General features: G+C 41.2%; 1 protein-coding gene across 2 annotated transcripts in view; it reads right to left on the bottom strand.

Annotated features, from left to right (window-relative positions):
• Nucleotides 1–23,339, bottom strand: part of sesn1 (sestrin 1) — a 53,801-nt gene that overhangs the window by 5,296 nt on the left and 25,166 nt on the right. The window contains exon 1 of one of the 2 annotated variants that reach the window (XM_038726198.1): nt 640–891. The exons of the other annotated variant lie outside the window; for it this stretch is intronic. Within the exon in view, the coding sequence (XP_038582126.1) occupies nt 640–741 (102 nt within the window). The 5' untranslated portion in view covers nt 742–891. Of the gene's footprint in view, nt 1–639; nt 892–23,339 lie in introns of those variants that run through there. 2 annotated transcript variants of the gene reach the window in all.

Genomic DNA, 23,339 nt, shown 5'->3' with positions numbered 1-23,339 from the left:
TTTCTACTGTCACTTTATTGATTCACCAGAGAAATCAGAGTGGTATCGTTTGCCTGACACAGGTAAACCTGTCGGATCCTTACTGTTCTACAGAGAATAAAACTGCGATTAAAAAAAAGGCTTTCTCCATTGTAAAAAGCAACATGGAACTCTTCGCAGCCTCACAATAAATGAATGCATAAAAGCAGGATTAGACAAATTTAAACACAGTAGAAACATTTACATCGCCTCTATTGTTAACCTGTAACTTTCCGCTGCTTGTCGGGACATGTCTACTAGCGGACACCGTCCCGCAGCGGACGAAGTGGATAAATGAATGACCACAAAATGCGTATTATTCGGGAATGACACCGGGTTAAAAACAAGCCTCTGAACGTGTCATTTACATGTCGACTGCTTTGGAAGTGACATCAACAAAGAAAATAAACCCAGAAACGACTTCTTGTCCGATGCCCACAAACTCTTCTAACTCGTAAACAAGCCTGCACAAAAGACTGCACTGCAGCTTAGGAAAAACGTCGCCTAAAAACGTCAATATTGTGACAAAATCTTCTAAATTCCAACGCCAGCTCGAAGCTTTAAAAGCGGTGCCTTTTGAAAGACTGTTATATGCCATTGAAGCCTTTTTCTTTCTCTTACCTTTTTGCTTAGCCGTTCACAATGGGTACATATCTTTAACAGGTTTGTCACTGAAAAAGAATTATTTTCCACGTTTTCTGCCGGTGCGACCGCGTGCCTCATCTCGTGTCCTCGCTGCACTTTGATTATTTTACGGGTATAAAAAATTGTAAAGCGTTTTCTGAATGGCTGTGTCCTCCTCTCTTTGTTCCTTGAGGCACTGGGTAAAGTGCTCGGCAGTCAGCTGTTGCAGTCCTGAAGCAGAATACCGTCCTCTCTCGCGCATACATTCAGTAAATAAGTCGGGGCTCGTGTGATTGACGTGCTCAGCGGCCAATCAGGTGACGAAAACAGCCTGCCGGCAGCCAATGGCGGCGGGGGGAGCGCTTGCGGGCGGAGCTAAGCGTGAGGAGCGAGAGAGAGGGGAGGGGGTCCTAAACGTGAGCAGAGGGAACAATCCCCTCTCTAAGAAAACATCATCACTTCTCTCTGCTTCTTTTGTTCCCTGCTGCCATTGATCATGATTGAATTCACAGTTAGGCATTGCACCCTGTATGATTAATGATGGCAGCAATTGATTCAAGCTGATTGCTGCTTGGCTTTCATCTCCTATCAATACTTAAATCAATGATCATGGTATCTGCAAACCACCTTGCAGGACTACTAGAAAACAGTTTTCTGTAACACCGCCAAGTGTAGCTAGAAAAAGGCATAAGTGTGTGTTATCTGTGTAATGTGAATTCAATGAAAACAACAACAGCTCTAGCATGAAGCGGCAAGTCCCCGGCTTTTTTTTGGGGAGGGGGGTAAACTGAGCCCTCAGCTGTCCTTGGTGAGCAGCAGAAGAAGGTAGGTCTGCTGTGCAAAGATCTACATCAGCACGCAGCGATATGGATAGCTGAGGGATCTGCTGCAACAACAGCCCTTCAGTTAGTGGTTTTGCACCGCAGCCTATCAGAAGGAGTCCTTTAAAAGGCAGGAGGAACCAGAGATAAGGAAGGCAGCTCTTATTGCTTTGTTTATCCAAGCTTGACAATAACACGTTCACTGGAACCATATTTAAGTAGTTAATCACATTTCTGTGGTTAGAAAGTCAATAATTACTTGGAATTATATCAGATGAGATGCACTGAAAACACTGATATTATATTATTATATATACAATATAATATCCACCTTATTTCAACCAGGCAAGTCTGTCACTTTGGACATGATTTGTACCAGAAGTTGCATACTTGTCTTTGAAATTGCTGGTAAACAGTTGTATATTCATGTAGAAGCACATGTGAGTCAACTGTTGTTTCTTCGGTGAATTGCCAGCAGCCACGTTACAAAAGCATCCTCATATTGGTCCAGTATATAGATAGACACATGCATGCACATCTGTGCGTCATATTTCTGTGTGAGATTTCAAAATAACATGTTTCCCAAGCAAAAAAGAAAATAATGTTTTCTGAGAAAAAGGCTAATTTTATGTGAGGAAAACAACACAATATTTTTGATTGTTTGAAAAAAGTCGGACATTTTGTGAGACTATTCTCGTTTCAGTTCATCCTTACTGCAACAACTCTGGTTATGTCTGGGTGAAAAGTGAAGGGCAGACAAGAAAGGTACTGTACATGACGAGGGGATGGTGAGAGGAAAACAAGAAAAGGCAAGTCTGCCCCTGTGCACTCCAATCAGGAGCCTGCCTGGCCAGTTCGGCGACCGACTGCAAGTCCCCAGTGCCGATAGCTGGATAGCACAGTATTCAGCAGGTTCATTATGTGGTTCTAGCCAAACACCCCCCGCACCCCACCTCTCCCTCCCCCCCGGTCCCACTCCTGATGCCACAGGGTGGGGTGCGAGGCAGCAGTAAACATGTTCCCAGGGCTGGAGTCAGCACTCCCAGGGCTGCTGGGAGCCCCATGGCTCAGCAAAGCTGCAGAAGAGGCTGGTCAGCGTTAGGGCTTACGACACACCAAACCTTTTCACATAAAAGCGCTTAGGCTCGGGGGTCCGGCCTCGTGGACAGGGCCAAACACTATTGTCAGAGTGCACGCACTGACTACTCTGTGACGCTTGACTGTACTCACATTAGGTGTATGTGTGTATATGCAGGAATATGTGCTCCTTCTTAGATCAAGGCTGGTCTCAGAAAGCCAGGTCCAAATGATAAAAAGTTGCTTGTTTGTAGTCGGTATCCACAGATGAATTATACAAAAGCAAACCAGAGCATGTAAACAAGTTACATGGAATTATAAGAAGCTTTTGTCATCAAAACACTAAATATCCATGTAACATTATACGTATGCTCTGCAGAGATTGGGAAAGCTCAAGAAATATTCAGTAAGCAGACCTTGAATTAAAGTATTTGTTTTAAACTACACTTCCCATTCCAGTTCCTGTATCTTTACGAAAGTGAGGTGAACTGCTCTGCACACTTGGACTTCATTTTATGTAAATTTAAGAAAATGACAGACATATATATTATATAAGTTTGGAGTTAGTATAATATGCCTGGCTTGTATTGCAACCTGTAAGACTGAGTGTCTTTTGAAGCTGATTCAGAACACAGTGTGACTTATAAGAAACCACACTGCAGGTGTCTCGGGTTAGACCTACATCTTTAGGCGTTTCTGTTATTTGATGTCACCTACAGTGAGACTGAATGTCATTGTTCTTCAGTGGCCAATCGCTGCAAATTGCGTAAGGAAATTATCTGAAGATCCAATTAACCACTCCAAACATCCTTGTTATGATCATGCTTCAAAGAATGAGCATGTAGACACTTTGTTACCTGCTCTTTTAATCTTACAAGACAACACAGCGGCAGAGATGCTCATTAGCTGTTGTAAGAGATAAACCACTGACCTTTTAGCTGTGGGATGGCCACTAAGCCACAGTGCCACCCTGGAGATTTAACTGTGCAAGTGTGTAAATGTGTTTGTATGTGATGGGAGTATAGAGGTTAGGACAACATTGGGACAATTACTTATGACGGAGGAAAGGCTCCTGGAATCATCTCAAATTTGTTTAAACAGTGTGTATATAATCAGATAGTGAGCCATTGGAGGAAAGGCCTTAACAATGGACACATTTCCACAAGTCTTACAGTAACAGTAATGAAAATATTCCCTTTAAGAATCATAGCCAAGAATATTGCTCAGACACTTCCATTATAAGAAGCGGTTTTCTGCTCATTCACAGCTACCATTTTAACACAACTGCAACTTATTTAAAGTGTGACTACATAACTTTTCAAAGATGAAATAACACAATCTTCCTTTTACAAATTAAAAGTTGAATTTGTAAGTATTCAGTACACTTTGGTGATATAGCCCTCCACTGCCTGGTATGACCAGTAGTTTATGATGGCTAATGTAAGCAAAAGATTTTGTGACTATTCTCCGCTTGTGCTACCGTAACACTTCATTTTAGCATCGACCATTATGCCATAATTGCTTCTTATGGCCAGACAGGCAGTAACATAGGCTCACTTTAATACATGAACCAGTGCCCCTAGAAATGTAATGCCTACTTTTTACATGAGAGCATCAACTTATACACAATTCATGGAGGAGGAAGGAGCACACAGTTTAGAAGTTGTATTTCACCCACTCTGGTGAAAAAAAAGATGAATTTGATAAATAACCATCCATTTTAATTAATCCATTTTGTCCACTGACCACTATAAACTTTTTTACAGACTACCCTTAGGGTCTACAAAGTAAAAAACAAACTTAGTATCACTCAACAAAGCATCAAATATATTCCAGAGAAATGCAACAGATGGCATGTTGTTAGAACATTTTACAACAAGCTAAGAAAGTGGATACTAAATGTGGAACAAACAATTAGTAGTTTTAAAGCAAAGCAGCTCTTTCATTACCATCTACAGTCTACTGTCAAGGATTAGTTCACTTAAGTTTTTATAAGTAATGGCAGCTACTTTCTCAAACACTCACAAAAGCAGTTGTTTTATCCACTTTTTAGTGTAAAGCAGAATTAACAACAGCCATAAACCAATAAAGAGGATGATAAAAGTTAATAAGATTAAAAAAACAAAGAGAGGAAGCCATGCCAGGTATAAACTCTGCACATATGTGTCTCAGCGCTGCGGCTGCTGTGTTTTCTCATGCAGTAAGACGTGAGGGAACCGCAAAAACTGTGGGGATGTTCAACAAGTGGTAGAAGTCCACCAGACCATTTCAAACCTAACCTATCACTGCACAGAGGAGAGGAAGCAGAAAACTCTCGAACACTGGCATAAGCCTAGCAACAGGCTTCCACCAATCACAGGGCAGAACAACAATTGCAAGGACCAATCTTCTCTCTGCCTCTCTTGTTTCTCTGAAAAAAAGAAAAGGAAAACAGAAAAAAAGTTCTGCCAGAGGTATGAAGTTCACTGAATAAAGCAATCTGGGCTGTTTCATAGAAAGTAATTCACTTGCAGTTTACTAATGTATTATACCCAGTTGTAACTTCTGTGTATTTGAGTCTCTTAAAAAAATGGCAACACAAATGTCTCCTAACTTCACAGCAAACACAAAACCACATGGTTCAACTTAGCCCAGAGACTCACAACAGCAATTCACATTCGTGAAAAACAACTAGACTGTTTTTCTCCCCATGTAGACAGACTACTCCAAAACTGCAATGACAGTTAAGGAGTAAATCAATGCATTTAAACACTAGATCTACAGATACAAGGATAGTTTTGAACTTGGCCACAGTCAAAGAGTGAAAACTGCCGACTAAGAGGGTATCCCCCACCCCACTCTTCAAATACAGCTCTAGGTTAGAGCCTGTTCCTCTATCTCACTGAGCATTTAACCGAGCAGACTGGAAGTTTAACCCTTACCTGCCCACAGGAAACAACCTGTATATAGGCTTTCTCTCATCTCACAGAGCAGTAACCAGCCTCTAAAACCGGTGCTAAGTTGTCAGAACCTGTTGATAAGCTTCAGATTGAGAAGTGAGGGTTACATGTAGTGTCTTAATTTGATGATGAAGATTTATGAGCCAAAGTTGTATCAATGTGGGAATTAACTGGACCGGATTTGCCTTTTGGCTCCCTTTGAGTGACTCTTGGTCCCTTTTCTCTTCCTCTTTCCCCCAGTCGCCTCTTCTCTGATCTGTGTGTATTCTGGCAGGCAATCAGAGGAGAGCGGTCTCGCCAAGCGCCGGCTTTCCTGAGAGGAGAGGCGTGCCCCCCAGACCAGCAGGTCCCAGACCAGTGCACACATACACTGTGAGGAAGCATCGTTCCCTGGATTCCATGAAACGAGAGGAACTGCAGAAACCTCAGGGAGAACGTGGAACAGAGAAAAGAAAATGAGAGATCAAGGGGGAAAGAAGTATCTGGGACAAAAGATAACCTTTCTTTTATGACTTTATACTGCCAGGCGTGGGGAACACAGTTCACTATATAATCTATATGTATTCCATGCTACAATCCAGGGGGGAAAGGCGTTGGCCTGGAACCCCTGTGTGCACGTGAGGAAGAGTGAGTTCCCGGGGATGTTATTCTAACAGGGAGAGGGCAGCTGTCACAATACAACGGGCTCCGAGAAAAAAGATCCCATAGAAAAACTGAAAATATTAAACCCTCCCCAACTATCTTTAGCCTGACATGACACAGATGCCACAAAGCAATGAAAACCTCTCAGTTTTGCTTCACCTGTCCTGTTCTCTCTGTATATTCTCTCTATTTATATAATAACAATGCCTCTTCATTGAATTCACTGATGGAAAACATGGGAGACAAAGTTGCGGGGCAAGTTCAGAGTCTTGCAAAGTATCATAGGAAATGTTTGAGATAGTTCCGACATGCATGGTGAAATCTAGTGCAAGCTTATCTCTACTACTCATGTTATCCACAAACATGGGGATAACATATACCAGCATTTGGAGTCTAACAGCCCCTCTGGTCTGAAGCTGTTGAGTGCCTCCTGGCATGCACAGCTGTTTCTCTCTCTCTCTTTCTGACAAGACCTCAGCCCTGCTGACTGAGCAAAAAATGAGTCATGTCACTGGGAACCTGGCCAAAAAGTTGTTGATCATCGCCCTATAAATCTTAATGGGCACTGTAAACCCAGCACAAAAGATCAGACCATTCACCTGTTTCTGTGAGAATACACAAAGGAGATGAGTCATTCCAAAGAATACCAATAAACATCAAAACATAACAGCCGCTTACAGCAGATGATGCTAGTAACTAGTAATTAAAGTGGCTGTTTTGATTAAGTGGCCGATGAGCAGTCTTGAACTGTTAACAAACTGTTATACATAACAGAACAAGAAGGATTGACAGTCCTGCGAGCAGCGATCCAGTGTGAGGTGTACCAGCTTAGACAGCAGACAAAAACAGACACTGATGTCTTATGTAACACATCATAGAGCCATGGCAAATATTAGAAACTATTGCACTCTGCATTAATCTGTACTTGTGTCTGTTGCTGATGCCGGTTTCACTTCTGCCCTTCTCTTTTTCCACTATCTATCCTCTCAGTCTGTAACCTTCACCATGATGCATTTTGACTGCAAAGAGTGGATGTGATACTGCTGTACTTTAAAGGGGGAGGAAGTGATATGGCATAATTGTTGCCCTCAGAACCATTTTCACCGTGTCCTATTACTTCATTAAAAGGCAATGAGTCCCGGTACTGGATGGCAGAACAAAATAGCTGGCAGAACCTAATTTGAGTGCGACGTCACGACGACAGCCACATTAATGTTTAATCATTTATGAAATGTCTGATTAGTGGAAACTCGATCACCTTGGTCTCTGTCGTCTTCACCTGTTGTCGCTGACTCAACAAACTTAACTTAATGACTTAAAGATTATTTTAAGCCATTGATGCTTCGTATTAATCAATTAACCAGAAATAAACTAGGCCAGTCAAAGGTCAATGGGAAATGTACAAATTATAGCTCTGAACTGTAAATCTCGCACCACAAGTTCAACTTCAAACAGTGGTCAAACACATCATAACACATCATACACAGTGAAGCCAGCAGACTCAATGTGCAAACACAAGAGGAACAAGTACCAACAAAGTCACAGTACATACACATGCATGCTTAATGAGTTCCTCAAACATGAAATCACATGACATGAGGTCATAAGTTTGTACTGTCCAAAACAACTTTGGAAAAATTAAGAAAATGCTTACCTAGACACTTTCCATCCCTAAAATATGTACATACATCCGAAACATTTACGCAAACTGCATGCTGAGTCATTAACATGTCGCACAGTAAATTTAAGTCAAATGAAATTCTAATAACTATTTTAACTGTAAGATAATAACATAATTATAATAATCAAATGTGAATATATCACAGCAAAAACTGCAACATGAAATAAACCATATTCTCATAAGACAATATCTGTGCTTTTGGGTTATTATTTATTTTAACAAATTCACTGGGTTAATGTATAGGGTTTATGTGCATGCTGGTTCTTCACATTTACATACTCTCCATGGACCTCATAACCCTGACACAAGTGTGTGTGTGTGTGTGTGTGTGTGTGTGGTGCTCATGTCTCATGCCACAGGTAGAGTTAGACATATTTGCTCTGTGGTTAATCAATTACAGGCCTGTGGGACCGAGAAAAGAACAAACCAACGGCCGAAACTCTTCCATATCATTTCCCTTGTAGAGTCCGATTGAAATATCTCACTAGCTTTCAAGTGTCAGATATAATTAGGAGATAAGATGGCTTCTATCCAGTGCAGCATTCACCAATTAGATTACTGTGACGTATATCAGTTAGTTTGACAATTCATGCAGCAAGTTAATTATGTTTTGAAATCAGAAAGTTGGTGCTTCTATGATTGTTTTGATTTGAATCCTTAATACGTTTCAAAGCGCTCAGATAACCTGCTGTATGCGGGAGGTGATGTGCAATAAGTGCTCTTACATAATCCAAGTAGGTGGACACCACTGTATTAACACTGCCAGGATGTATGGTAGTGTTCCTGTTGAATGTGCTTGATTAAAAAAAGCAATTAATCCATGAGCAACTTGATAAGCAGCAATAGCACATGGTTTAGCTAACTTTACTAAATTGGTACTGTGGCTTGACTGAGTCAGTAGTATTGCAAACTTGTGAGTGACCCCATTATTGTGAAAAGAAAGAACATCATGATCAAGTGAAGCTTGAAGAAAAATAAAGCAATCCAACAGCACAACAGGGTTGTGATATCTATAAAGAGTTTTAAAACATTGCTAAAGAGCTAACGCTGCTAATTTTGTTTTATGGTCAAACGTCAAATTTCATACTTTTTTACTAAATAAATGCACAAAAGTATTGAATACAGGGCAAGTTATATACTTACTAGCAAAGAAGACATTTGAGCGGGCCACATTTGGCACACACTTACACTGTAATCATACCCATATAAACTATAAATCAAGCCAAATGCATGATTTTGATAAGTGGCATCCCTCATCAGTGATTATGTCACACATAATGGATGTGGGGGTTAAAGAGGGCATTCACAACGATTGAAAAGATGGAGGGTGGAAAGAGTGATGAGAGAATAGTGATAAAAGGTAAGAGGACAGAGGGAGAGGATTATTTGATCAGTGTGCGGAGAGAAAGCGCCTTGGACCTTATCATGGATAAGTAAACACACCACACCGTCTGGAGTGACATCATTGTCCCTGAGAATCAATAACCAGCCACTTCTTATGCAGCAGGAAAATCGATGACTCTGTACACTAGATTACCTATCTGTGCTCGCTCACCTGAGGGGGCACACACAAACACACAACTAATGCACACACTGTAATGGAGCGCACATACATGGGGAGCATTAACAGAAACACTGTCGCAGTTTTCACCAAGGGGAACAGTATTTGTGCGGCTTCAGTGCAGAGTCAGCCCATTATGGGATTAGTGGCGGACACAGCGCAGTGCAGGCCTACTGTTGAAGTCTAAAGGGGATAATGGCCCTGCCAAATCAGATTTCTATCAGGTTTCTCACACAAACACACACATACACACCTAAAAACCAAAGGAGCATGGCTCAGCACCAATCCGCAAATATCCCAGATCTCCCTGCTTTCCTCAGGAGCATTTGTCAACCTCTTTTTGGTCAATCTACAGTTCATTATTATGCAAAAAAGGCTGAGTTCAGGATTAAAAGGTAATCAAAAATGAATAAGTGGAGCCTAAAAAAAATTTGAACCACACAGGCATTTGGCATCACTCAAAGAGCTTCTCATAAATTTTGTCACTCATAAACGAGCTTTAAACCCCACTGACAAAACTGAATGTGCTGGGGGGGGGGGCTTTGCTCCAGGCTTGTTTTCCCAGCTAGATGTCTGGGAGGAAAAGTTCAGCTTCATGAGCATTGCTCTCAGATTGCCGCTGTCCCCCTGCCAAGGCGAGCAATGGAAGAGTAGACAGCTAACTGACAGGACAGGATGGTGGGATAATGAGTAACTGAGCTCAGTACAGTCCCCCATCACCTGTATTTGCATGAGGGAGACAGAGTGTGCAACAGGAAGGAGAGCGAATAACAGACAAGACGAAAAGGGAAACAGAGGGTGAGAAAAATATCAAATAACACAAACACTGTTTCAAATCACACAAACTAAATACAACAATAGAGAAATGTGTGGTAAGAAAAGTTAAAAACGGACTGTCACTAGCTCTCAATTTCAAATGCAGAGAAGAGGAAAAAAACTTCCGGAGGTGACTAAGATAAAGATGCATTTGCTGAGTGGGTGTTTTTTTTTAAACACAGACCGGATTGGGTTTCCTTATCACATACAGTACTGTATATTTCTCTTGTTAGGTACAAAATGTGTGGTTAGCCACAGCAGATCTTTCAGTATTGGTTTTGGGTGGGTGCAACAAAACATGAACAGTGAGCTAACATGACAACCACCTTTCGTCCTCGCAGTGTGCGCTCACCTGGGGCGCCGTCTGTCTGTCCACCTATACCCTGCTAAGACGCCAAATGGCACAGAGGAAGCCCTGTGTTATACCAGCATGGCCAAAATAGGCTTATGAGTAAAGATGGTCACCAGTCAGTCACTTATCAGTTCTTGAGATATTCACTTTGAATGAAGGGACTAATGACATGTCTTTTTTGACAGCTTACCTAATCCAATATTTTGTATTTAATAATCTGTGACTTTTCCTAATAATAAATGTGTTTGTGCTGCTAACCAAAGCCTCTAGCTTGACTCACTGTTATAATGACAAATAAAAAGTACAGAAATTGTGTGTGTTAAATGACATTTCATTGTCTCGACTGCAATTCGTTAGCTGATTAGATCAATACCACTCTCACATCTGTTTATGAATATGAGGCTACAGCTAGGGGTTGGTTTGCTTAGTTTGTACTAATTAAACACACAATATCATGCTGGGGAACAGACTGTGTTACCTTCAAACAGAACCAGGACAGCTGTTTCCCTCTGTTTCCAGTCTTTATGCTAATCTTAAATTAACTATCTTCTGGCTGTAACTTCATATTTAGTGTGCAGACATGAGTGGTATGGAGCTACTCGTCCAAGACAGCGAATAAGTGTTTGTTCCAAAATCTTCTAACAAATCCAGCAAATTGTTTGGACTAAATCAAATGGGGCGTTAGCATGAACAGTGATGGCTAAAGAGACAAAATGCAGTGCAGAAATAAGCACAATAACAATAATAACTTCTTAGAAACTACTGATGACCACTTCATATTCTGAGGCTCATTCATCCTATAAAGACTTGTGTCCTGTGGTCAAAAGACACCATGCTGCTTATGCACACACATACTGTATATTCTTTACCCATGACAGACTTTTAGCCTTGGTAGAGGGTTGACTTTGCCTCATGCTTTTACATTCACCAGCCTTTGCAGGGTTAATTCCAGGAAGCTTAAATGATTGTAAAATGTTGTGCAGAGTTATGAAGCCCATTTAGCTCAGACTTAAGCAGTGGCAAGTAAGTCTGCATTTAGGCTTGAATAAATTCATTGTAATTAAATGAATAGTTAAATATTTATTATCAACGTTCTTAATGGATTTCGACAGTCGACAGTTAGCTGTCATGTCTGTGATTGGGGAGCTAGAGCTACAAGACGATTATTTTAGCTTATCATAAAGAATGGAAGCAGGAGGGAACTGTTAGCCTGGCTGTGGCCAAAGATAAGTCTGCCTACCAGCACCCTTACTATTATGTTTTATCTTGTTTGTTTAATCTGTACACAAACAGAAATGTAAAAACAACTCCCTTTGGACAGAGTCAGGCTTGTTGTTTCCCCCTGCTCCCAGTCTTTATGCTCCTTGTGCTCATGAATTAGCAACTGCTTCTAAACACTACTTTCCCAACTTGTTTATGAAAGTTAATGATGAGCCTGTTTGATCCATAACAATATTTTTTTTGGATGTATGTGTGTTGTTGTCTGCATGCCCCCATGTCTGGAGAGGAAATCTATTCTCTTGCAACCTGAGCAAAGTTTTTGCCTTCAGCCTTATAAATCTCTGACCTGCCACTAACCAAGCCCGCTCACACCGCACAGAGCACCGTCCTGCTGGGTGAGGGTGCATTCTCTACGGGACTCCCAAAGGAAAGCAACACACAATACTTGGCTCTCCTTGAGGCAGACACACATGTTAACTGCGCACACACAAAGACAGATTAAGACAAACTTCAACACTCACAGATAAAAGGCAAGTGCCCAATCTTTCTTACACATGTCAAAAGCAATGTACTAGCTGGCACACACACATGCACACACACTCAAGAGTGTCAAGCAGACAATGGACAGTGGAACTGTGCCATAAAGGAAGGCTGTTGTCCAGTCACTGGGCAACTGGGGCAGCAGATGGTCATCTTCCCTTCCACTAACACTAGCAAAGGGGGGGGGGGGGGGCGCACACCTTTCACCAAGTACATGGGAATGACTCAGCCATAACCCATAAAGCAAATGAGCTGGACACTAATTATCCACAAGTCTGCACGGAGTTACAGCGTAGAAATGGAAAGTTTCCTAAACCCAGATGTACTGAGTGAAACGCAGTTTGCTCAAGTGAGGGTATTGCTTTCAGTAGTGTTTGAAATCAATGCCACAGGCTCAAAAAGACAACCAAACAAACTTGTGCAAAACCACAAACATGGAAGACACACTCAGGCGAGAGTCAGAGCTTTAGTGAAGAAAAGGCAAAAGTAGGGGAAAGGTCAATACTGGCATGAAGAAGAAAAGAGAAAAAAAAAACTGAGAGGAAGGTTTCATATCCTGTTGACCAGTTGCTGCCTCTTGACGTGAAAGTTTTCATTGGAGAATGCGCGTCGGTGTGTGTATACAGAAGTGTGTGTGTGTGTGTGCAATAGAGAGAGAGAAAGAGAGAGAGGAGGAAGAGACTTTAACCAACTGTTTGCGCCCTATAAAATATGTGTTTATATTCTTTACTCATCTCTGCCTATGTTAATAGGGGAAAAAACAACAGCCCAGCATTTTATCCCTCACTATTTTCTTTAGCGTGTCAGGAGGCATGTTTTGGGGTGGCTAAACCCATAACAAGAGTCATCTTACATAAATAAAGGACTTATGCGAGAGAGACATGTGAGCTGTTTGTGCTCTTGTGTAAAAAGATGTAAAGCACAGAAAATAACTTTACATGAATGGAACCTCTGTGTGCGCAGAGGAGTGCGCCTCCTTCATGAAAACATGTTTGTTAGAGAGAATTACATCACAGTGGAGGTATGAGAGAGGGAAGAGTCAGAGAGATGCAGGGAGAGAGCAGGAGAGAGGTCAAAGGAAATCAAAGGGAAGAGAAAGTGACAGAGCAAACAGGGAAAGTAGGAAAAGGGAGAGATGGACAGAGAAGCAGAGAAAGGTGAAATGTGTGTAAACAGTATATAACCCCATTTTCTATTCACCTGACACTGCTCGCCCAGTCCAAGTTCACCCTTTGGACTGTTTTCTGTCTTCAGTTAAGCTATTTACTTCTGTTCTGCTTATCAATACCCCTCTTTCCTTATTGCTATTCATCTCCCCTGTTCCTCTGCTCCATTGTTAATTTGTTTCTCTGTTACCTTTCATCATTACCTTTAAACAAACCCTCATTATCACTGTTTTGTCAATTGGACAGTTAAGAAGAACATGGTGAGCAGGTCTGAGGGCTGGCTGATGCATTTAGTCATCTCGGCCTGTGTGTGTTTGTGTGAGAATGTATGGAATCAGAAAAAAAAAAAAAAAAGCAAAAAGATTAACTCTAGTAGGTGCCTGACGTGACATGTCTCCATATGTAAGTGTGCTTCTGAGGGCCTGTTAGTCTACTAAAGCACACAAAAACAAATAACACAACTGTTTTTCATTGCTTGAAGGCGCCTGGGATAAAACCAAACTTTCAAGTCTTCCCCCCGCCCCCAGCACAGTCTTTCTAAGAACGTGCTGGCGGATTCCTGCAATGCCCGGGGCCAATCTGCATTTCAGGACTCAACTATTTCAGGAGAGATTTTGAAAACAACATCGGGAGCCAAGTGCTTGTATGAAGAAATGCATTTTTTCATGCAGTTAGCTATGACACATGAGGGAGTCATAGGAAATACTGTAAGCCACATCCAATCTTTTTTATTTTCCCTCCTCACCCCCTTCTGTCCTTTAGTAACCCCCCGTAACCCCCTCCTACACAGAAACACAGCTCTGAATAACATGTCAGACTGAGAGAGCGAGGCAACAGAGGGCTGACGGTAAAAGAGAGAGAGAGCGCAAGAGTAGGAAGGGAGAAGGGGGGTTAACCTATATAGTAAGCCATGTTTCTTTCCCTTTGGGATCCCAGCAGACTCAGCTTCAGCTTGATAAATAGCAGGCCCCCTCAAAGCAACAGATGCTACGGCTCAAACCCCAGCAAATTCATCAGCAAAGTAGAAGAAAAAAAAAAAGCCCTGAGCCAAGGCCCTTCACGACTGTTCCACATACTGACAGCCTGCCTCAAGAGGAACACTGCGAGTATGAACAGTGCACATGGAAAACAGGCCCCCTTTGAAGCCCCCCGCCATGAAGACAACCCAGTTCTAGACCCTCAAGTCCCCAGATGTCACCAGAGAGGCACTTCAATAGCAGTGAATCCTTCCCTAGTTCAATAAGGTCACTGCACGAAGCTGTCCCAGCTTCCAGGTCAATTTTAAAAGATTTTTTCTACCTCGTATCTGTGGTTGGACACCACAATCATTGCTATTTTTCTTTATCGTTTTGTCCCAGTTACAAGCATTCCACCCGTGATGTCCAGGCATCTCCCCATGCTGACACCTCTACCGCTGAAATGATTGTACCACATGGAAACGATTGTGGAAGAAAGAGGCAAATATGTTTTCCACGCCATTTTCTGTGAATGTTGAAAAACACTAGCTTCTTGAAAAGTGCTTTTCTCTTTATAGCCAGACAGAGGCATTTCTTTGGGAGACTGTTTGGTGTTTTGTGGGCTGTGTAGGAGAATGTTTGCTCTGTAGTGGGGTTGTGCAAGTTGTTTTGCTTGGAAAAAAAAGAAAAGACACAAGAATGGGTGAGATAGGCCACATCCACACTACTCTGTTTTTGTATAATACAAAGTTATAACAAATATGATCTCCATCCACACCAGCGCTTTAGCTGCATATCAGAGCTGATCTCCGTTGACATTAGAACGACTGAAAACGCACAGCTAGCGGCCGTTCACGTACACTGGGCATGCGCATGTAAACATGAAGCAGATGGTCTCTCTCTTCCTTAGTTACAGAAGATTTGGTGAAAGAATGAAGTACTACAGACGAAGAACCACACCAGATATTTTTTTTGTCATGGACCAATAATGAGCTGGGACTGTTTCTGAGTGTAACATGGGAGTTAAAAGCGACAGTGGCATCGGAAAACAGACTGGGAGTCATTGCAAAGTAATTACGATGACATACACAGTAGTACAAGTGTAGGCTATAGGTGTTATTTTCATGGTACAAAATATTTAGCCCGTCCCCACTAAAACGCTCTCCGGAGTTTTAAAACGAAAAACGGGGTTCAAACTTCTCTGTTTTAGGTCTTCCTTTTCGTCATTTTAGTCTAGATGGGAGATGCAAACATAGCAAAAGATCTCCGTTTTAAAATAAAAACGCAGTAGTGTGGATGGGGACAAAGTTTGTGTTGCGAGGTGCGAATGAGGTGTTTGATTAAGACTTTATGAAATTAGCACTTTTTTTGTGTGATATTTGGGAAGGGCGTCTGGGTGCAGGGGCCTATCATCTCATAATCTGTCCAAAGGTCAGACTGTCTATAAGACTAGACTGATACTGTCATGGCTAAAACACACATGTATAAAATTTCTCGAGCAGTAGCTGCCAAGGGTGTCTGGGTAGTCTGTCTGCATCTTACAGGGCACATGACAATTTTATTTCTGTTTCTGTCTACGGTTTGCTCTCACGACATCTGCTTTTAGAAATGCCCCTGATTTCTTCCTGTTTTGTTTTGCCTCTGGTTTTTATGCACCGGATTTTCCATTTAGACACAAATAATGAACTTTAACAGTGAACCTTAGAGGAACTGCTGCTGCTGCTGCTCGGTCAGCTTAGGACATCATTCGTGCCCTAAATTTACCAGCTATCTCTGTATGATTGTGTCTGTGTTTGGGAGGGTGTTTAAGTGCATAGTTCCCAAAGTGCTTCACAAGAGTGGACACAACCACAGGGCAAGATAGGGGACAGGTCCTCCCATCAGATAGATGGTTTCTATGGCTGCCTCACATAAACATAAAAACAGTCTCATGACCTCAGACAGGCCAGAGTAGCTTCCAGAGGGTCAAGATATGGTGACACTGACCAGAGCTATAAAAAAGTAACCCTGATCCTGTCTGCCCATAAACTACACCTCACCATCAGCATCCACCTTAATTAAAAACCTTTACCCTTCAGAGAGAACTACTACAGCACGAGTGTTGGATGTACTCCACTTACTAATTGTATTCCAGTTACTGATTTCTTAAAGTTGCTATAATCTATATTTTTTAATAGCAATTCAACTTTTTTTTTTTTTTTTGCATTTATTAGCTAAAAGAGACCAAAACAGAATTAAAAGCAGAGTGAATATTGTGACTTAAATTCAACGGCTGGCCAGAAACACGAATAACAATTTTGCTCAGTATCTGTTGGATGTGTACATAAGCAACTGTTCAGCCTGATTTGATTTATGCCCTCCAGAAAGCCTGCAAGTTGCACTAAAATATTATGTTTTATCTTTTGCAGGAGCAGCAGTTTTTAAATGCTACTTGACACCGTTGCCTAATAATTGCTACTTTTCTCTTTATCTAACTGTTTTGGTTCCAAACATTCCCCCTCTGATACCAAGGCATCTGCCCATGCTGACACTCCTGCAGCTGAAATTATATAAAATTTTTATCATTTTATTTATGAATCAAAGTATTAACTTGTGTTCAACTAACTAACTTATCAAAGTGATACTGTAAAATGGCAGCACATGCATTTTGTATTTTGTTTAAGCTTTTAATGACCAGTTATTGATCTCTATGTGTCTAATGATTGACTATCACTGGTCAAATGGTTAAGAATTTCTTTTGTCCATGTTTGTTGACAGATACAAGTTTGACTTTGAGTTCGTGAAAAGCGATATACAAATTCAATTTATTATTATTATTATTAATTGTCTCAGATTGCCAGTCGCTTTTGAGAAAATTTTACAAACAGACACAATACAGACCAAGACTAACATATACAGTATATACATGAATCAGATTGTTAAAAGAGGTGCAAGAGTGCATGGAAGGGCAAAGGATACTGGATTAAATGTTGAATATGAATGAATGAAATGTATGAATAATATTGAAGGACATTTCTTAGGTTTGAATCCCTACACCTTACTCTAAAACAAATGCAGGTCATAACATTATTGGGTCATTACCAGTGGACACGAAGCAGATTGCAAACGAACTGGTGTAATACCAAGACAACAAGCACCCAATAAGTTCTGCAAGGGTCAAAACAACAGCACCCAGACGGGAAGCAGAAACATTCCTCTGTGTTGCAAGAAAATTGCTGTTTCATCAGTGATGGAGAACTGCTAACTACATAAACAATACCCAGGTTTTTTATTTGTCCTTTTTGTTTGCTTTTTTGTATTGTAATGTCTGTAAAAGTCTGAGCCAGCAGTGTTGAGCCCGTAACCTCTCAGCAGGTATTAGTGACCAGAGAAAGATAAAAAAAAGGGACTAGAGAGAGGCTGGTTTGTGACAGGATTTTCACAAGCGGTGACATCACTGTGTGGGAAAGCTACTTCATGTCTTTTCTTATCTGTCTCTGACCACAAAGTTGTCAGGCGATGTTTGTGCGCACTGAGCAAGGTTCACATCAAAACACAGCAGAGAAGCCCTGTGTCCCATTTTCCATGCGCGCTCTCATCAACACCTGTAAGCGCACGTGTCATGCATATTCGTGTAGAGAGACACACGCCAACATACACAGCCATACACAGTAGATTTCATAAGGTTGGAAGACATGAAGGAAGCCTGACCAAGATTCTGGCAGCGCAGGAAGGAGGTGGAACACACCCCTGGATCTGAACAGGAAGCAGCCAGGAAAAGAGGACTCTGACAGGACATACACGCGCACACACACAGTCATAGAGTTACAGCTCCATGGGCTTGAGCGTGATATAAATGTAAAGTGCCTTAATAGAAAAGCAGCACATAAACTTGTTTTATGCTTTTGGTCTTTGAACAGAAGGATGACTATTGTTATTAACATCTGCATACCCTGCTTTTACTAGAGTACAGAGCGTTTAATAACACAAGCACATCTGGAAAATAGTATTTTTCTTCTCCTAAATTTGAGACATTAATCTCAGAAATTTCTGAATTGTTTTTCTTGTAAATTTGTGAGGCTTTTCTTCTAAAATTACGACTTTAATCTTGGAAATCGCTGGCCCTAATATGCCGTTGTGGTTTACAATTTCTCGTTGAAAATTATACAAACAGTCCATATAATGCGTGTTTGCATAGCAATCAATTTCACCATAGTCTTCACAGACTGTTGACAGCGATGACAGTTGAATATATTAAATTCGAGATGACAGATATATATATATTTTGCTATTATATATCAGTCAATATGACTAACACCATCACAGGCTGACAAAAGGTAGGGCAAATAGTTTGGTGCTCTGTATGTGTTGAAGTTAGACTGGATTTAAGTCCTTGATTTAGAAGAACTCAAAGCCTGAGCAGAAAGACAACACACTCACACAAAGCTGCATAGAGATCCTCAACAATGACCTGCAGGCGTACAATACATGTTGACAGAAAACAGAAGCACATGCACACACACCCCCCCCCACACACACACACACCAGTTAAATAAATAGAGTAAGAGAAGGGTTGCCTGGGGTCTAGGTGGGGTGCTGTTTCTCACAGGCATGTTAATGGACATGTCACCATAGCTGCTCCCAGTATTCCTCCGCTGTCCTCCGACTGCAGGGTCAACGCGACATCATGTCCCCTCAGGACAAGGCCTGGTCTGTGTGTGTGTGTGAGTGTTTGTCACTTACTGTAACTGTCGCCTGGAGTCCCTGCTGTGCTGCAGAGTAAGTAATAATGAGCTAGTTTCATTAGACATAATAAAACAAACAAACACACAAACACGTTACCGATTAGTCCTACATAGCAGCAGTGTTTTACACCTTCATGTCAAATGTTCTTGAGTTGCTGAGCCAAGAGAGCTGGAGGAATCTGCCTGATTGATGCGGTGTGAGTGATCGTGTAGTCATGCAACAGTTCTGAAACTTCAGGACCTATTGCATATTATGTCATGAGACGTTAAAGTACAAACTGTCCTACTGATGGCAAATTTGTTCTCGGTCATGCTCTTTTTACTGTGCCACCATAAATGTAATGGATATCACTCAGGGCGAATAGATATAGATGTTTTTGTTCATCAGCGGCACCTAAAACAAACAGACAAATCTTACTTTGAGCGTGAAAGTTAATTCTTAACCTTGTAAATAGTAGTTTGACAAAATAATCTTAAAAGAAGGTTATTTTGGGTATTTTACTGTATTTGTGCATTTATGTGTGTATCAAAAGAAAACATTGTAAGAGATTTCTGCTTCCAGCAAATTTAAGAACAGGTGGCCTTAAGGTATCAGTATGCAACCAAAGTGGTTGTCAAATGGCCAAACAGCATCTGAAAAACCCGCCCCACACACCTTTCCAACGTCTCAATCGGTGCATTATGACTGAACAACATTGAGCAGAAGTGAGAAACCAAGCACAGCTTGAAGTTCTCTCTCAAGCTTTTTTTATATAACTACTTCTGTCCTTTTTCATGTGGAAAACCAAGTGCAACACTTTGAATGCCTTCCATCAGAGACTGTCAAAAAATGTCCCGATATTTTAACTATTGTATATGCCTACAGACGTGGTTGCACGGCGCTTCATATTGACTGTTTTGTTTCCAGCAAACTAACACTTTAAACAACCCGATTATGTATTAGCAGACACACACACTGAATATTTTTGTGTCTAACTGCTGCAAGAGGAAAAACAGACACTTAAAAAAACTAAAGGAAGGCAGAATTATAATGAGGGCATTTGTATTGGGAGGCCGCTGTAAATGTTTCCACTGAGGTCTGTTTACTCCTCAATAACTTAACAGCAGCCATTTGATTACATCATCAAATTGACAGAAGGAGCCTCCCAGCTTTGAATTTTTCAGATTGATTTAAATCAGTGTTAAAACATCTTGAGAGCACAGAAGACAAAAACACGCCAGATTCCAAAAGATGAAGGTCTTTAAAATGACATGCATGTGTGTGTGTGTTTGTGTGTGTGTGTGTGTGTGTATCTGTGTGGCTAATGTTTTCCTGATCTTTGATGCGTAGGGGCCTTGTTTAAAAGCAGCTGCACAGGCTATCTGCCAAAATTACTCCCTCTCTATCCTCTAGCACTGTCTTTTCATTGTCTATTCAGCATCTCCAAATGTGCTCATGTTTTTTTTCTTCTCTAATTCCCAGAATTATCTCACCTCAGTCATCTCCCCGTCTGCCCATTGTTCCTCTTTCTCTCAGACTATCCCTTCCCCTCTCCCTCTTCCTTATAGAGACTACAGAGTCACTGACAAAGATAAGGAAAAAAACCTTCAACGAAAACAGATCCATCTGCAAATATGAGTCGAGAAGACACACAGTTCCCACTGCTTAGTGATTTGTCTGGGCGGCTCCACTTTTTGTTTGGTTTCTGGTCCTTCCCTTTCTCTTTCTCCATGTTTTGGCAGTTCCCATTGCAATATCAGTATCCAGAGTGTTTTCATGACTGTAGATTCTTCACTGCGTGCATATGTGTATTTTCCTGCCCCAGATGTGTGTATTAAAAGGAAATGCAAAAACAAACTACAGGACGTATCAGTTTAGGCCGGTGCAGAATGTCACACAGGAGCGTCAGAGTACGGAAATAAACCCCCTGCAACCTCCACTCTTACCCCAGGGTTACATAACACTGAGGTTTTAACTGTTACACTGAAACTAAACCACGCACTGGGCTGATTGTTACAAGCCCATCCCAATTTCTTTGTGACCATGCTCAGCATGGAAACCTTCCAAACTCTAGCTATTACAGGGGCAGCCAATCATTTTTACAATCACAGTCTCAATGCCAAAATCTTTGTTAAATATCAGAAACAACCACAGGACATATTTTGCAAAATTACATCTCCCCCAAAGGTATGTATCAAATCCAACTGTTTGGCCATGAAAACTAAAATGATAAATTGTTAATTTCTTCTTCGTATAGTGCCTCAAAACATACAATTTAAGACACTACACTAATGCTGCAACTAATCAATTATCGACAATGTTATCGATTAATCAGCCAACTATTTATTAATCAATCAATTGGTCAGAGAATGCTGAAAAATTAAAATTTACTAAAGCCCAAGGTGACATCTTCCTATTGTTTGTTTTGTCCTACTAACACTCCAAAACCCAAAGATGTTCCGTTTACTATCACATAAAAAAAAGAGAAGCAGCACATCCTCACAACTGAGAAGCTGGAACAATGTAATGTTGTTAAAAGCAATTTTTTATTGTTTTTGGCAAAAATGTATCCTTACTTTATGTGTTCATGCATTTGTCTTTGCACGTGGCAATCCAACCTCATGTATGCGTGTGAACGTGTAGGTCCAACCGTATCAGCCATTTGGGGTCAGAGAGGAAGAACTTGTTGGCTTTCGCCCATCTCCCATGCCCCCTGTTTCCTGCTCCACCCCCAAACCCACCCTGGCTGGCCCGAGGATTAGCTTGTGGTCACCCCACTCGGCCTATTCTCTCTCCTCTGTGTGTCTCCCCCTGTCCCTCACAGCTCTGCCACCTCAGCGTTTGCGCTGTTTGGACAGGAAAGCCCTCCGCCAGCTGCCTACAATAACAAGCCGACCTTAGTCACTGTCAGTGAGTGTGTGTGTTGCTCTCAAAGTGTGCATGTGTTTATGTGAAAAAGGAAAAATATAAAGAGCATCTGTGGGGGAAGGAGGAGCGGGGTGTGAAAAAGATGAAATAAGAATGAAACTAATACAGTCAGAACATTCGATTGATGCGTGAAATTAGATATTAAAATATGCAAGATCTGAGAGAGAGAATAACTGAGACATATACAGATTGTGACTGTTGTAGGACGTTAGGCCAATGGTTCTCAAACTTTTTCTGTCAGGCCCCACTTCAGGAGCAAAATAAAGTTCACCCCAGCAAAAGTGGATTTAATTTTTATTATCATTAACAATACAGGACGACTGAAATAGATTCAGGTTAACAGAATAGCCTTGCTAGCATCAGAGCAGTTTTGGTCTGTTTAGGTCACCACATGAATCATATTCATGCAACTTCATGCAAAATGCCTCCACAGGTAGACAATCACACATGTAGTTTTCTTTGGTCTAAAGAAGAGTACACTTAACTGGATTGCTCTGTGTGGTTTAAAGATCTCAAATGCCCAGTTACAAGTAAATAAGGAGTTCTTGGCTGCAAGGTGGAGTAAAACCAATGCAACTCAAATCCCTGTAGATTTACATAAGAATGATATACTTTGCCATCATGTTTTTTGGTGTTCAAAGTAGGTAAAAACACATGATGAAAAAGCTGACTATGAAAGTCAGTCCAAACTGCACGTTGCCAAAAATGTGCTGGTTATAACATTAAACAACATTACAACCCCCGATTTTAGAGTAGTTTCACGTAGAGTTGGTGCATGAACACGGAGGAACTCAATCTTTTATGTCTGTCTGTGCCATTATCAGGTGCCACAAAAAGTAATATTCCAGAAATTTAATAATGCACTTACATGAAGTTGGATGACTTGCAAGAGAGTTATTTAAATAAAAGAGGCTGAAACACACAGATTTTTAGTCCCTAGTATGAGTCACAAATACTGTATGCTATGCTTCCCATATTGCAACTTCATAGCATGCTTCAAACTAAGTGCTTGTCGGATCATCTAGCAGCATCTGAAACCAGCCAGCCAGCGTGATGCAGCTAGAGGAGACTATGCTGCCAGAATTTTTGCTAGTGTGGCCAATCAGAACAAGACTGGACTTTAGACTTGCTTGGACGACTCATTATACCGTCCAAACATGTTTGAGGCATACTGAGATATGGCCTCCTTGTGACAAGTAAATTGACTTTGGCATGCATAATCAGTGGTGGCACTTTTTTACCCACCCTAATAAACCAAAGTAGATGCTCCAATGTTTGCTGTAACCACATTCT

Source organism: Micropterus salmoides, unplaced genomic scaffold (genome assembly GCF_014851395.1).
Source record: "Micropterus salmoides isolate LMB-PRFRI ecotype aquatic unplaced genomic scaffold, ASM1485139v1 Ms_hic_scaffold_18, whole genome shotgun sequence".
NCBI lineage: Eukaryota > Metazoa > Chordata > Actinopteri > Centrarchiformes > Centrarchidae > Micropterus > Micropterus salmoides.
This window is presented reverse-complemented; position numbering and strand designations above follow the sequence as displayed.